The sequence below is a fragment of the Biomphalaria glabrata genome, chromosome 1 (genome assembly GCF_947242115.1).
Source record: "Biomphalaria glabrata chromosome 1, xgBioGlab47.1, whole genome shotgun sequence".
NCBI classification, from domain to species: Eukaryota; Metazoa; Mollusca; class Gastropoda; family Planorbidae; genus Biomphalaria; species Biomphalaria glabrata.
In genome coordinates, this window is record NC_074711.1 from 4,361,036 (window position 1) to 4,375,703 (window position 14,668).

Sequence of the window (14,668 nt, forward strand, 5' to 3'; positions counted from 1 at the left end):
TCCTTCTAATAAATGCAGCTACTGTTGTATGAACAGCATTATCTTTATTGAATTCAACTGATATTTTATTCTAGAACTGTACAAAAAAAGAAAAACACATCCAATTGTTTCTTGTGAATAAATAATAGCTCCAGTAAGATTATTATTTAACACAGAAATAACATGCAAATAAAAAGATACAATGAACATCACAGTCTTCTTTTAGTGCTATTGCAATAAAATAACAATATAGATTTTGTTTATTTAACAAACATAGAGACATTTGTTTGTCTGGTACATTGTTCAGATCAGATAATCTTTACTAAATAAGAAAACTTTAGCCATTATAGCCTATGTTTATGTCAAAGTTGCTTTCAAAGCTTAAGCAAGTGAATTAAAAATTGAATCTTAAATAAATGTTATTTGTTGAAAAAAAGATTTTCTGTTAATAAAAATTAAAAAAAATATATTCTTAAAGCTTTCTTGATTTTTTTTTTTTTTTTACAATTAAACTTGGCCATGCATTGACACATTCAAGTACATTCAATTCAAGTACAACATAACATTCTATTCCTTAGTAAAACATTAAGGATGTGATTTTAGAAGCCATGTCATTTATATTTATGACTTTTTGGGAAAATTCATTTCTCTATACATTTCAAAGCCAAAGGCGAATATGGAGGAACCTTCAAAAGAATATTTTGAGCCATCTTGTACAAGCAATAAATAAAACCAAAAGACTTTCCATTCATTATTTTGTAGAAAAGAAAATGTGATTATTTTGTTATTGAGGATCTTCACAAAGTAAAATTGGTCATTATAACATCTACAACAAAAGTCATATATGGCAAACTATTATATATACATATTCACAATGAGCAACTCATTACAATTTGTATTCTCATTTGTTAATGCTATCATGGAATAAATCAGCTGATTTAATTAATGCGTCTATTTTGAGCTTCATTACTTTCATACAGACCACTTATTTGTTTAAATCTCCAATCTAATATTCTACATAAGTTTTTTTTTTTTTTTTTCATTTCAAGTTGTAAAATAAATGAATGCATTAAAAAGCAAGAGAATAATCAATATGTGTTTTGAAAATACTACAGCTTGCTGACAACAGTGGTCAACATCTATTCTTACGACAGATTGCATAGAGGTATAATTTCATTCAAGTTATAATTCTCTAAGCACATTTATACATACTTTTCCCCCTGAAAGAGCCTCACCTGTCTCTCACCATTTATGCTAATTGGATGAACAATGCTGTACATCAAATATGTAAACAAATTACCTAAAACCATGTTTTACTATGCCTCCCCTCTATCTTTCATGCAATGAGATGAGACCCATCTTAAGTTGATTGTAAAGTAGTCAAAGTTCATATATATGCAAACTGAACCCAAGAGGCAAATAAGCATGAATGTGTTTTGCTAGGAAAATGAACAAATCATATGAAAGAGCTGAAAACATGAACAATGGTGTACAAACAGATTGGACAATCATGAGCCTGATTGGCCAGTTAAGCTTTCTGAATGTGCTGATTGGCCAGTTAAGTTTTCAGAATGCGTTCTCTTTCTTTGTTTGGCTCTGTTGGGTACAACATCTTTGAAGAGCTGATGGTCTAAAATTTGTTTAGTGGTTGGTCTTTGTGATGGCTCTTCACTGGTCATCTCACAAACTAGCTGACTCTGAAAACATTTTTAAAAAAAAAGTTACTTGAAGGAAAACAAAATGGAAGCAATGGCCTGTTTCAAAAAATATCTTAATAATAACTATGTTTTAAGGTGAAATAGAATATTCATATCAAAGTGGTTGTGGTTTAATTTAAAATAAAAGTATGTAAGTGACTCAATGTGAAACAAAACTTCTTCAGAAAGGTTTTCTTATTAGTTTATGTAATACAAATGGAAAAAACGTCATAAAAAAAGGAAATAGATGATTTTAAAAAATCCATATCTAATAGGCGAACTTAGAAATGAATAAATATATATGTGGTTGTGTTAAAAAGAAAAAGACACTTGATAAAGAAATAAAAAAAAGAATAAGCATTAGACATTTTCAAAAGCATATTATTTCCATACACCTATCCAGCACAGGGAAAGGCAGCATGCCAAAGGTAACTTTTCTTTGGCAAGCTTAAGAAATAAGGCTTAAAACGAGAGAAACGCTATAAAAAGAGTAAACTCTGGCAATATTTTTGCCTACACAGGCATAGAGGAAAGCAGATGGCCTCTGAAAAAGCTGGAGAGCTCTCACCATGGTTGCCAGACACATATTCATGACCTGAAGAAAGAAAGGCCTATGACTAGGACTGGTGCAGGTAGTGAAGTGAACTTCAATAGACCCCGATTGAACAGTGACTTTGTTTGCATTAGATCAAGATGTGACAAAATATGCAGGTCACTAATGGGAATGCTTTGTCATCTGAAATACTGCACTCATCCTTAATTTGTGAAATCAAAAACAATTTGGTAATTACTTTCCGCAACATTAAACAAAATTTAAATAAGTAAACGTCTCTATTGAATATTGATCTTTTTAATAATATTCTCTTTCAGTCTTATTTTCTTTGCTTTCTAAAAAAGAACATTTTCACCAAATGACCACATGTTGCAAGTTAGTCTGAGATCAGAAGTACATACCTCTGAAGGTAATTCTCGAATAAATCTTGGAGGTAAAATGTGTTGTTTAGCATCCTGTAATGTTCTTATCCTCTCCATTTGCGTTGAGAATGGTATCCAGAGTTCAAGGAAGATCAAACCCAAAGAAAAGATATCTATTTTGAAATCATAATTCTTTTTGGCAATCTGAAAAATTTTTTGTTTCATTAATGATTAAGAAAATCTTCCTTAAATATTGTGATCTTATTGGGCAATATTTGGGGAAACTTTAAAAAAAATACTCACTAGTGTATTTATAATAAATGATTTCATGCAAAAACAGTACATAATAAATTATTTGTTTTTTTTTTAAAGGATTTTTATATTTTGCTTCTCTAGTTATGTTCTGCTTTACAGTAGCCAAGCTATTATTTTTCAAAGTCCAATTTGTCAAAGTTTGTAAAGATATGCATTTCCTTTAACTAACCTGCTCTGGGCTCATGTACATTGTTGTACCAACTTCAGCTGTGTGCCTGTCCGACAATGGGCTATTTGATGAAGCTTTGTTCTCATCTTCTTGTGCATTAAGAGCTGTCACTAAACCAAAATCACCAACTTTAACAATACCATCAGCAGAAAAAAAGATGTTGGAAGGCTGTAAAAAGATAAGTTTCATAATTAATCTACAATGGAATTAGTGAAGAAAGAACACAAAAGTTGTGAAGTCTGGTCAAAAATTGGATTTCTGAACAATTATTAATAATAAATGTAACTAAAAATTATAGGGCAAACTGTGGCATAACTATAAAAAATAAACAGAAAGATATATAACTAAAAAAAATAGTCTCAATGATAGCATTACTATAAAATATAGAAGTGATAATGGCATTTTAATAAAACAAAAGAATATTGCACATAAACTTACTTTTAGATCTCTGTGCATCAGTCCACAGCTATGAACATATTCAACAGCACAAACAATCTGATCAAATATGTCCAAGATTGTTTCACGATTACGATTTAATGTATTGTTAGCCAGCCAATCTTTTAGGGTCTCCTTTCGGTATAGCTGCATCTGAATGTATAAGAAACATCTTGCTGACTGTTGGGGTGCCCTGCTATTCTCTACTTTGTCAACTTTCTCAACCAGATTATCTTCATGTTGAGACAAAGAAGCTGACCTACTGTCAAGACGCACGGGTGCATTTGTGCTCGTAGATAAACTTAAAGCATTATTTAATTTAGGGCTGGAATGTTTTGATAATAAACTATTTGATTTATTGGAGCCTGCAGAGTTTTCAAAAATGATACTGTCCTCATTCCCCGTGTCTTCAGCTGGTAAATCAGCATTTTTACCAGCAGAGAGTTCAAACACAACACTTGCTTCTTGAGACTCAAGGTCTGCATTAGAGGAATGTGTCCAAGAATTGGAAGTATAGTTTGAAAAAGGAATGCTGGACTTGCTCTCATCAAATTCCTGGGTTAAACCAGTCTCCTCGCTCGCTAAATCAAACCCATAGGAGATTAATTTACAGTGAGATTTAGACAAGTTTGACTTGGTACCAAAAAAGTCATTTTTGCTAGACTGCACATCAAATACTTCACTTCCACTATCATCTGACAGTGAAGAATTGTCATTTTTACAGCTTACTTTAAACAGTGTTTTTTCTGCATAAAAACGCTTTCTTGGGAAATCCTTTGATTCCTTCTCAAATGTGTCATATAATTCATTATTATACTTCAGTTCTGAGATAGGAGTTTTATTACTGTAGGAAAATGTCCCTGAAGCATCACTGAAAAAAAAAAGAAAAAGTGAATTAAAATAATAAGAAATATACATATAAATGTTTATTAACAAATACAAAAAACATACTTCTCACAGACAAATGTTTATTGATTATCCAGAATATTAAAAATTTCTTTTATCATGCTTAATTCATCATTATTCCAGGATAGTACATAAACATAATGATCCCCCTAAAACAGAAAAACTTCAAACTACCGCAGATCTGTCTGAAATTAAAACAGTCTTAGATTGGTAGTAATAAATTCATTCTAAACTTTGAGTACATTTTTAAACTTTCATGTATTTCATCAGAAAAGTCCTTCACTACATTTTAGATTGACAAAATGAAAGAAAGAAAAAGGCTCTCAATGCATATTGTCACAGTTTTCCTAATATATTCTACTGTCATCTGTAAATAGTCTTTTTAAACTCTTAGTCTTGGTCCTGCAGTAAACATCATTTGACTATGTAAAAAGCACACTTCTACTTCAGACATGTCTGGTAATTTTCTCAATCATTCTGACTATACAAACAAAATTGATTACACACTTTTACCAATGACATTTATATATATATATATACAGAGAGAGATAGAAATGCTGTCAGTCTACATAGTTATTTTAATATTTATAAACAATAAATCAAGGTAAAGGGTTTAGATAAGCATTTTAACAAGTAATGTAAAAAGAAAGAATTCTTCCTTTAGAAGGTTTTTTAAAGAGAAAGTACAAGTTAAAGTTCTCATACCTCAACTGAAGCAGCTTATCTCTTTCTTCCTGCCAGCCCACAGGTGGCGCTTCCACCCAGGCATTGAAGTATCTCACTATACCAATATGTTCTAGTTTAGCAAGAGCCTTCACTTCCCTCAAAACTTTTTCCTTTGCCCCTTCACTGTTATAAAAAAAAAACAAAAAACAATTATTTGTTTTTGTTTGATTTACATTTTCAAACTTTCAAATCATAGAATCACAATAAGAAGCAAAACAATATATATATATATATATATATATATATTTTTATATATATATATATATATATATATATATATATATATATATATATATATATATATATATATATATATATATATATATATAATATATATACACACAGTGCTTTTTTTGTAAACAAAATACTCAGTGATTAGGTGCCGGTACGAAGTGATTGATAGCCTAACTTTTAACTACTAATAAATTAATAATATACGTCAAAATACAAGAAAAGTAATAATTTTTTCCCCACATTCTAAACATTCAAAAAGGTGCCGGTACACCGTAACGGTGCATATATATATATTTATATATATAAAATGTATAGACAGACACAAATACACAAGGACTTAAATTTTACTATAAATTGTCTACAAGTTCAGCCATTAAAAGGATAAAAAAAATCTTAGATTATTTTTTTTTTACTATTGGTTTTATATAACGCATCTTTTATGCCTTTCATGTGTACAGCATGCTCAGTGTGCTATGGACTAATCTCTTTTTTTGGACCAGAGCAAGAGGGGTTATCTGGAAGAAGGTTTCTGTGCTGCCTTTAGGCGCTTACCAAAAACTACTCTGCTAGAGTTAGGGATTCTAACTCAAGACCCCTTGTTAGGTAGCCAAGCGGTTTTGGCCTCTCAGCCACCACACATTATAGACAAGTTAAAACAAAGAGTATATTGAGACAGAAGTTTACCAGACAAACATTATGTTAACCTCTGAAACATTGTATATAGTTGTTGATAAAACCTAAAAAAAAAAATTTAACTGCTAACACTGCTCTAAAATAAAAATAAAAATGCTTGACAGAAAGTTCTTCTTCTAGCCAGATTTCTGCTGCTGAGCTGTAAGCTCATTTGCAGACAGTGACAAAGAAAAATAGTGTGCTGTTCACTTCAGTTGTTCAGCACTGCCGTAAAGTGTTTGTTATGTTGGGCTGTAGTGGTAGAAGAGTCTGCCTAAGGTGGATTAGGCATTCAAAGAGGATAAGGTTTACGGAACAGAAAGTTAGGTTCTAAAAATACCATTACAAAATTTGTTTCACATTAAAATACTTCAAAAACTTTTACTAAAAATTAAATGATTAAAAAATATATTTGAAAAAAAATTATATGCAGTCAAACAATAAAATAAAAACATTTCTGAATGAAATAGATTAAAACTTACCTTTTGGGAAGCATTGTTCTCTTCACAGCATAGTGCTGGTCATCAACTTTGTTCACCGCTTCAAACACAACACCAAATCCACCTTTACCAAGGCAATGGAGGCAGTCAAAGTCACTTTCAAATCTAAAAATATTAGTTTGAAAAGGAAACTATTAATGAAACCATTAGCTTTACAAATAGCTTTAATTATATAAATTTTATATTTCATTTTGAAGATCTACAATGCAATGTTTTAAGTTGATGCAATGTAATACAGGTTTCAGAAGAAAAAGAAGCTTATCATTGCCTAAACAGTAGATATTGAAACTTGGACTGAAAAGAGCCTACCTTGAAATGTATTCGCCACAATTTTGAACAGGAAGTATGGGATAACTATCAGAAAGGTTCAAAACAGTTTCACTGCCTGAACTTGTTTTATTTTCAACAGTCTGCTAAATAAACATTGATAGAAAGGTTCAGTTGGTGTTTAAGAAAATCATTTAGATTTTGTTTTAATGTTTCATCAGAGAAAAAATAATCAGTAAAACAAATTTAACTTTTCATCATTCTGAATTCTCATTCAATGAAACTTTTTTTTTTTTTTTAAACACAGAATTTGTCCAGCACTTGAAGAGAACCAAGCTATGTAAATCATTGCTAAAGACCGGACATGGATATCATAAAGAAGAGTGGAATATTGTTAGTTAACCACAAGCCCTAGCATAACATGCTTAGTTTAGTAAATATAATGTTTCGCTTGGTCTGAAGGTTGATTGTGTTAGCCTGGTTGTAATAGAGCAATATAACACATATAAAATCTAGCAGTTGTCTGCAGAGAAACAGAATTCAACAAAAATGTTACATTACCTCAACTTTTAGTTTTGACGAGGCTGTCTTTGTGAACTTGGTCAAAGTTAAATGCACAATAACTGACATAACAACGCTTACAAGGGTAATAGCTTTCCTGAAATGAAAAAAAAAATGAAATATTCAAACAAGCAACTAAAGAAACAACATTTTGAAATTTGGCTAAGAAAAAAACAAGGAATAGATGCTTTGTCCATGTTAAAGGATAATACTGTAACCTATAATTTGTAAACTTTAAGATAAATACAAATGGTAAAGCCTAATGTTGGACAAAATGAATAATAAATATGTGAGGCCACTAGGGTACAATATTTTTAATGAGACGCCTATCATGATAATTAAATACTGAAAAATAAATACAAGCCCTGACTATGGCAGAAACCACAGACCTCAGACTCAGCAACACCACCTAACAGCAACTCAGGGATTATGTTAACACTCAAAGAGTTGAAAGAATCTTTCAGATGGGTAGTGTTAGCTGTAGAAAAGTATTTACCAATTACTAAAGTGATTTCAACTCACCAATGCACCCAAACTGAGGCTGATATATTGTTCACTATGCCTGTTGGTTCTTCCTTAGATTTCATATCTTCAATAAGCATCACCCCTCCACGCTTTCTTGACCTTGAGTCTCGGAATTCAGGATACAAAAAGTAGCCAGTATCTTAAAAAGAAAGACACTTACTTTAACTTTGGCTTCCAAATACAAGTTTTAATATCTAAGTATAATAATATGATGCCAAACTAACAATAGTCTAAAGCCAGAAAAAAAAGTATTTTTGTAAAAGGACTTACCAAAAGGGTAATCTTCATGCCATACAGTAAGTGATGTTATATCTTTATGAGGACTATCATATATGGGTTTCTGTTGGCCAATATATTGAGGCCTGTTGCCTCTGAAAATGGGAGTTCTCACAGAAGCTGTAAATATGATAATTTTAAACAAATTGACAGAAAGCCCGGACAATTAAGAAAATTAGGAAATGCAGATTATTAACCATTTCCACTATAATCGCCAAGAATTCTGATGCTGCTTGACAACTAAAGTCAATGAGAATCGCAGATTTTAGATTGTTTCATTGAAGAAGTACGGGCAAGTTTTAATTGCTTATTTTATCCTTTACTAACTCTGACCTTAGAAAGGAATAGTGATGCCATTTTAAGCTATTTTCACCTTTTTTATTGCTGTTTTGTTTTTTTCAAAATGTTGAAATGGATTTTTGTGTGGAATAATTAACACTTTTGGCTAATTTTTAGGCTACAATTATGATAGCAATATTACAGTTTCAACTGTAGAATGAGGATATAATGATTGGGGTAAGTGATTTAGAGCCTTATAAGTAGTGAAGATGAAATAGATGCTTATTCTAATATTAATAATGTTAAGATCAAGTCTAACTGGAGAATAGAATACAACTATATCTGATGTGATATTTAAATATTACAGAACTGTGGAGCTATTCATGCCTTGAAACATAATGCTAATTCCTAGTGCTATATTTTTCTATCATAAATAGACTATTAATGTTTTTATTATTTTTTTTACAATGTGAATTTAGTAAGAAAATTAATATGTGTATAATGAAACGTTATACACCTTCTCTAAGGGATAGGGTAGATATTTCCTGACAACTGTTCAAGGAAAAAGGGTTAATCACTCACCTGTGTTTAAATATGGTCTCCAAGAAACTTTAACGTCACTATCAAAAACATGACCTATTCGGCGATGGGTGAATTGCTTCAGCAGTGTTTCCATATGAGGTGATGCTTGAATATACAGCAGTTTGTGATGAGAACCTAAATAGAAGACCAATGAGAGATACATACCGTTAAAGAAAATCTTTTTATTTCTGTGTATTAAAATTCACCTGTAGGATAATTAAAAAATAATGTTTTGACAAATAAAAAATGAGTGAACTATATATATGGTATAAATATTTATAAATATGCATTAATTAATAACTTTCAATACAAAAAAAAATAAACTGAATACATTAATGTTGAGAAGTATTTATAATTGATTTTAATTCACAACCAATGACCTATTGATTAAACAATTGGGTGAAAGCCTATTTAAAGCTTTTGTTACAGTATTTTTAAAAATTAATAATTAAATCATGTAGATTTCATGAAAGCTATTTACAATGTAAAAACTGTCATAAAATGTGGAAGAAAAGCATACAAATTACATAAAGAACAAAGGCTGGTTCCTTTGCCACCAAAGCGAATGCCATCTTAACCTGCTTTATATGTGAATGAGAATGTCTATCTACAGTCACAAGAAAAAGTGCTCTACAAGATAAACCATAGTCATTCTATGATTGATGGAGTCTAACAAACAAATAATTTGATAAAGGGCTTAGCTATTGAGAGATGATGTTTACATTTCCAGAAATAGCCAAAGAAACAGTGAGATGTTGAGATCTGCATATATACATTTCCTTTACAGGAATCCTCCAGCCATAGATGAAGCTACTACTTCCTAGAAGGATTTGACATCAAAACTTGCATTACTAATGATAGCCTTAGAAATACAACAATAAATAGACAATGATTTTCTTTTGCAAAACATTAGCCCACCAACCTATATAAAGCAACGGCTGTTGCACACTTTCATTCTCAATATCATCTGGTTCAAATGTCTCAAGGCTTGGCACATGTCTAGCATCAAATAAGCTCATAGGCTCTAGTTTTCCATGACGAAGCAACCATGCTTTAGCAATGGGGCTGTCAAACTGAAAAATATTATTTTTAAAAAGATCAGCTTCATAGAAAAATATAATATTTACATATAAAAGCAAGAATCACATATGGTTCAAGAGCATCTGTTTCTTATGAGCTTGTCTCTTGATTTAGTTCACTCACTTTGTGCTCCCACGAGACTTGTGTTAAATCCATTTTGTTAAGGGCAACCACTCTTCCCTCTGGAACTACCAGACGTAAATAGTTTTCGTACTCAAGATCTTCAGAGAATATTTCTTCACTAGGACATTCTAATGGAATGAAAAAAAAAACAATTTTAATATAATTATTTGACATCTATAGTACTAGGACATTTAAAAAAAAACAAAACTTTTTCATATTTTACAAATCGCAAAAGTTCCTTTAAAAAAAACTACACTTAGTAAAGGCTGAGAACATGGATTCTGTTTCCAGTTTGACCACAACTTGTTTAATTAACACTAATATATACAACTGTTGTTCAAGCAGTCCTTCAAGTCTATGAGAAAACTAAAAATAAGAAAGGTGGAGAGTCCAGCTTTTCAGCTAAAATTTTTTACAATAGCTCCGCCTCTGTAGTCAAAAGTCTGGTCAGTGTCGAAGATAAGGAATCTGCTCACTGATATAACTAAGGGCAAGATACTTAGGATGGCTGCCTGGTCGTGCGTTTTGCATGCTGGACTGTCGTTCGGATTTATCGACGGTCGAGGGTTCAAACCCTGCCCGCTCCCATCCCCCGTCGTCCTGTAAAACATTTTACTTAAGATATGTAGAGACATAGACATCATCATATGAAACATTTGAATCAGATTTGAAGCACAACCTACCAGCAGAAGTTGTAAACATTGGAATGTTGTAGTTGCCAGTCTTTTCGCTTCTTGCGTTAATATTATCTTCATTATCATTTCCAGCATCTTCATCCTCCATTACAGTTGGCTTGGTTTTAGGTGGTAGACTCACTTGATGCTGCCCAACACTGAAATTCCATCTTTAAAAAAAAATTGTTATTTTTTTTTGAAATTACTAAATGACATACTTTGAAAGTCAGAGTTATACATAAATACTACCAGTATAATTTTCTTTGGGGGGGATGTTTTATAGGTATTACTAATATTTACTTTTCATGCCCATTTTTTATATCCACAGAGCGGATAACTTGAGTACTACGTGTTACTACCAGCACACTGCTGCCATCTATGGGCTCATCTCTGGCCTCCGATGCTTTTCTTGTGCAGCCTTCACTGCTGCATGAGAACTGGATCTGTAAGGTCAACAAAGAACTGATTAAAAGTCAGCAAGGCTATTCACGTTTCATTAATCAACTAATATAAAAGTTAAAAAAAGCAAAAAGTTTGTTGATTTTGTGTGTGTGTGTAGTATTTTGTGTGCATATGATGTAAGATTCTACTAGCAAAGCCTTACCTCTCCTGAATGGATATCAACTCCAAAGTTGCGGAGCTCTTTACTGCCCACAATCATGGAGTCGTCACTGAGACGATACGTTGAGGAGAGAAGACTTTCTGCAGACATTGGAACAGCTTCAACCTTTTCCCCATCAAACTGATACAGGGCTCCATCCAGGGATGGGATTAACCGCAGTTTCTTCCCTTTACTAAACATCTGCACATTGAGATGTTATAACAAAAATTATTTGTTATTATTTCAATTGTAAGTTTTTAAGACAAAGTATTAAGACAACAATTTCTTTCTAGTAACTGTTAACTTGCCTCCATATTAGCTAAGCTAGATGAATACAAAGGTTTGGAATCTGCTTCGACAGACCAAGCCAATTTTCCTCTGTTGTGTAAATCAAGGGCTGATATTCTTCCATCAATGGTACTGATCAAAACATAGAATCTGAAAAGTCAAAAAGTTTAGAAACTTAATTTGTAAAAATATTTCTAACTATTAAAACTGCATGGGATAATGGTTATTTGGTTTAACAACATCAATTACAAATATCATTAAGAAATCAAAAAATATTTTTTTTATCTTATCTTATATAATACAGAAGTTACTTAAAAAAAGAAGATGATTACATCCTATGCGTCATGCATTTTGTAATGCATATTAACCAATGACTTAAATTCTGCCAAGTCACTGGTTTTCCTGGCTAGCTCAGGCAACCCATTCCATGCTCTAATAGCACTAGGGAAGAAGGAGTATTTGTACAAATTTGTCCTAGCATATGGGACGAGGAATGTTTTTTATTGATAAATAGCAATGTTTGGATTAGTGATTTAAATACTAGATGTTAACCAGGAAAAAGTGAAAATAAAAGCAAGTAAAATTATTTTTTAAAATCTTGCCAAAACAAAATATAAAATTATGTGAGGCATTTATTCCATTAGCTAAAATTAGAATGTTTTTTTTTAATCCATTAATTATCATTTCAATGAAAACAAAACGTATTAACATCTCTTTGATCCTAAAATGCTGTGGTTGTATCACTTTGTGGAAAGGTTTCGGGAGAGGCTTTCTGAGACATTTTTTCTGTATTGTCCACTGGCATTCAACAGATACTGCTCCATTGGATTTAAATAAAGCACTTAATGCCACTCAGCTACACATCCCTAAATGAGTAAATGAGCTACACGCCCTTCCATTAAGCCCATTGTCAACAATATTGTTAAAATTACATTTTAATAAGATACTGGTAAATATATATGTATTTACATATATTACATCCATTTTTTAAGTATTGAGAATAATGTTACAGAAGGTTTCACATATGAAGACCATCATGTTACAAACTTGGATATCCAAAACAAGATCACAATGATGATTGGGCATCATGAAGATCATATGACCTCTGCCAAAAAATGCAAGTAACACTGTAACTGTAGAGGCATATAATGAGATTCTCAGAGCACACTAACACTTTTCTTCAGGGAAATAGTACCAGAGAAAAGGAGAGGCAGACAGGAGAGGAAACCTTTGGAGGTCAACATCAAGATATGGACAGGCCTGTGTATAGAAGAGACTTTAATCCTGGGAAAAGACAGAGAGAAATGAATAAAACAGTTAACAGATCTTGTGTAGTGCCTCAACAGACTACGGGACAGGTGAAGGTGATTGACAAAATATACATGGCTGAGGAATTCCTAGAATCTATGTACTTATTAAACCATTACAGACCTGTAAAAATTCAAACATCAAATGTAATGTGGCATCAGCTTGACTAAGACTGAGTCTTACTAAGAGTAAGAGTGTTTTCTAAACAAAGGTTGCTCTAGCTCTTTAGTCTATATTTCTACAATTAGACTCTATAATCTATAGTGTTTATGGATTGGGAATATCAATGACTTTAAACTCTTTGTCAGTTATGAATATATATAACTATTTTCTATTTCTAGACATTTTGAACTGATCATAGACTGTGTATATGTCTTATTTTATTTAATAACTTTGTATCATTTTTTAAATAATCTATAATTTCTTGAATGGTTATAGATCATCTATTTGTTATTTTTTTTACTAGTCTACTGTAGAATCTAGTACTGATCTTAATACTAGAGGATGTAATCATATATAATTTTCTTTTATGAAGTTAATGAAGTGACATAGAATTTGTATTTTATAAAATAAGATTTTTAGTTAACTAATATCTAGCCTTCAATGGGAAGTTTTACCCTCTCCCTAGAGTATATTCTAGAGTTGGAATTAGTATATACTATATTATAAATATATAGAGTCTAGTACATTTCTAGTAGTAGAATTAAGAAATCTAGTATAAGACTATATAGTTAGTATAACTTCAATTAGTATTTATAACTAGTATAAGTTAAGTCTTACTCAAGACTTTTTAAGTATTAAAGTATTTCATTTGAATCAAAATTTATTTATAAATTATTTAAAAAAATTGTAAAACCACCGGACTACTAACATGTCACAAGCAGTCTCAACATTGGCTTTAAAAGGGCAGGAGTTAGTGTCAGCAATTTTTAATTCACTAAGCAGATCTAGGTGATTATTGGTGACTGACACACTTTCCTCATTAGCTTCGTGATGGAGATCTAAATTTGTATTGGGTTCGTTAGTTGCACCATCAGCTATCCTAAAATGGTTCGCCCATGAAAATATAGTCACTGTAAACGCCAGTACTTTCACAACCTTTTTCAGCAGCCATCCCATTCTTTTATGTTGGGTCATAATCAAATGACTGAGTAATAAATACCATTGACATTTACTTTCAAAAGCCCAACAGAACCAAATTCAAGTCTCACTGCTCTGTTTACTACACAACCGGAAGCGGAAACCTGAGTCATTGTACACGTCTCGAAGACTGCAAATATCGGGAACAACCGATTATCTGACTAAAAACTAGATCAAGATCAACTTTCGTTTCTAACTAGGTTTCTAATTTCTTGCCAGATTGAACTAAAAATATGATAAATGAGCAAAAAGAAAATTAATTATTTGCACTAATATGAAAAAATATTTTAAAAAATTAATAAACATTTATTTTTTTTCTTAGATAAACAACGATTAAGATAAAAATAATTTTCATAATATCAAATTTCTAGGAACGACTTTTGCCTTAAGATGTTATACTTAACAAACAATTTTAA

The 14,668-nt window shown here is 31.5% G+C and overlaps 1 protein-coding gene across 2 annotated transcripts; it reads right to left on the reverse strand.

Annotated features, from left to right (window-relative positions):
• Positions 1-9: 9 nt before the first annotated feature.
• LOC106074601 (eukaryotic translation initiation factor 2-alpha kinase 3-like) lies at positions 10-14,361 on the reverse strand. Of its 2 annotated transcripts, none has more exons than XM_056014544.1 (18): positions 13,984-14,361; positions 11,825-11,954; positions 11,520-11,717; positions 11,216-11,358; positions 10,925-11,085; positions 10,242-10,369; positions 9,961-10,111; positions 9,039-9,173; positions 8,172-8,297; positions 7,899-8,040; positions 7,377-7,473; positions 6,858-6,958; positions 6,531-6,653; positions 5,122-5,265; positions 3,514-4,381; positions 3,076-3,243; positions 2,631-2,795; positions 10-1,676 (listed from the first exon to the last, which is right to left on the reverse strand). In XM_056014544.1, exons 1-18 carry the CDS (start codon positions 14,247-14,249, stop codon positions 1,488-1,490), a joined length of 3,435 nt encoding a protein of 1,144 aa, XP_055870519.1. In that variant the 5' UTR covers positions 14,250-14,361; the 3' UTR covers positions 10-1,487. The 2 variants fall into 2 exon arrangements, with proteins under 2 accessions (XP_055870519.1, XP_055870459.1); XM_056014484.1 differs by having other exon boundaries at positions 6,858-6,961.
• Between the last annotated feature and the right edge of the window lie 307 nt (positions 14,362-14,668).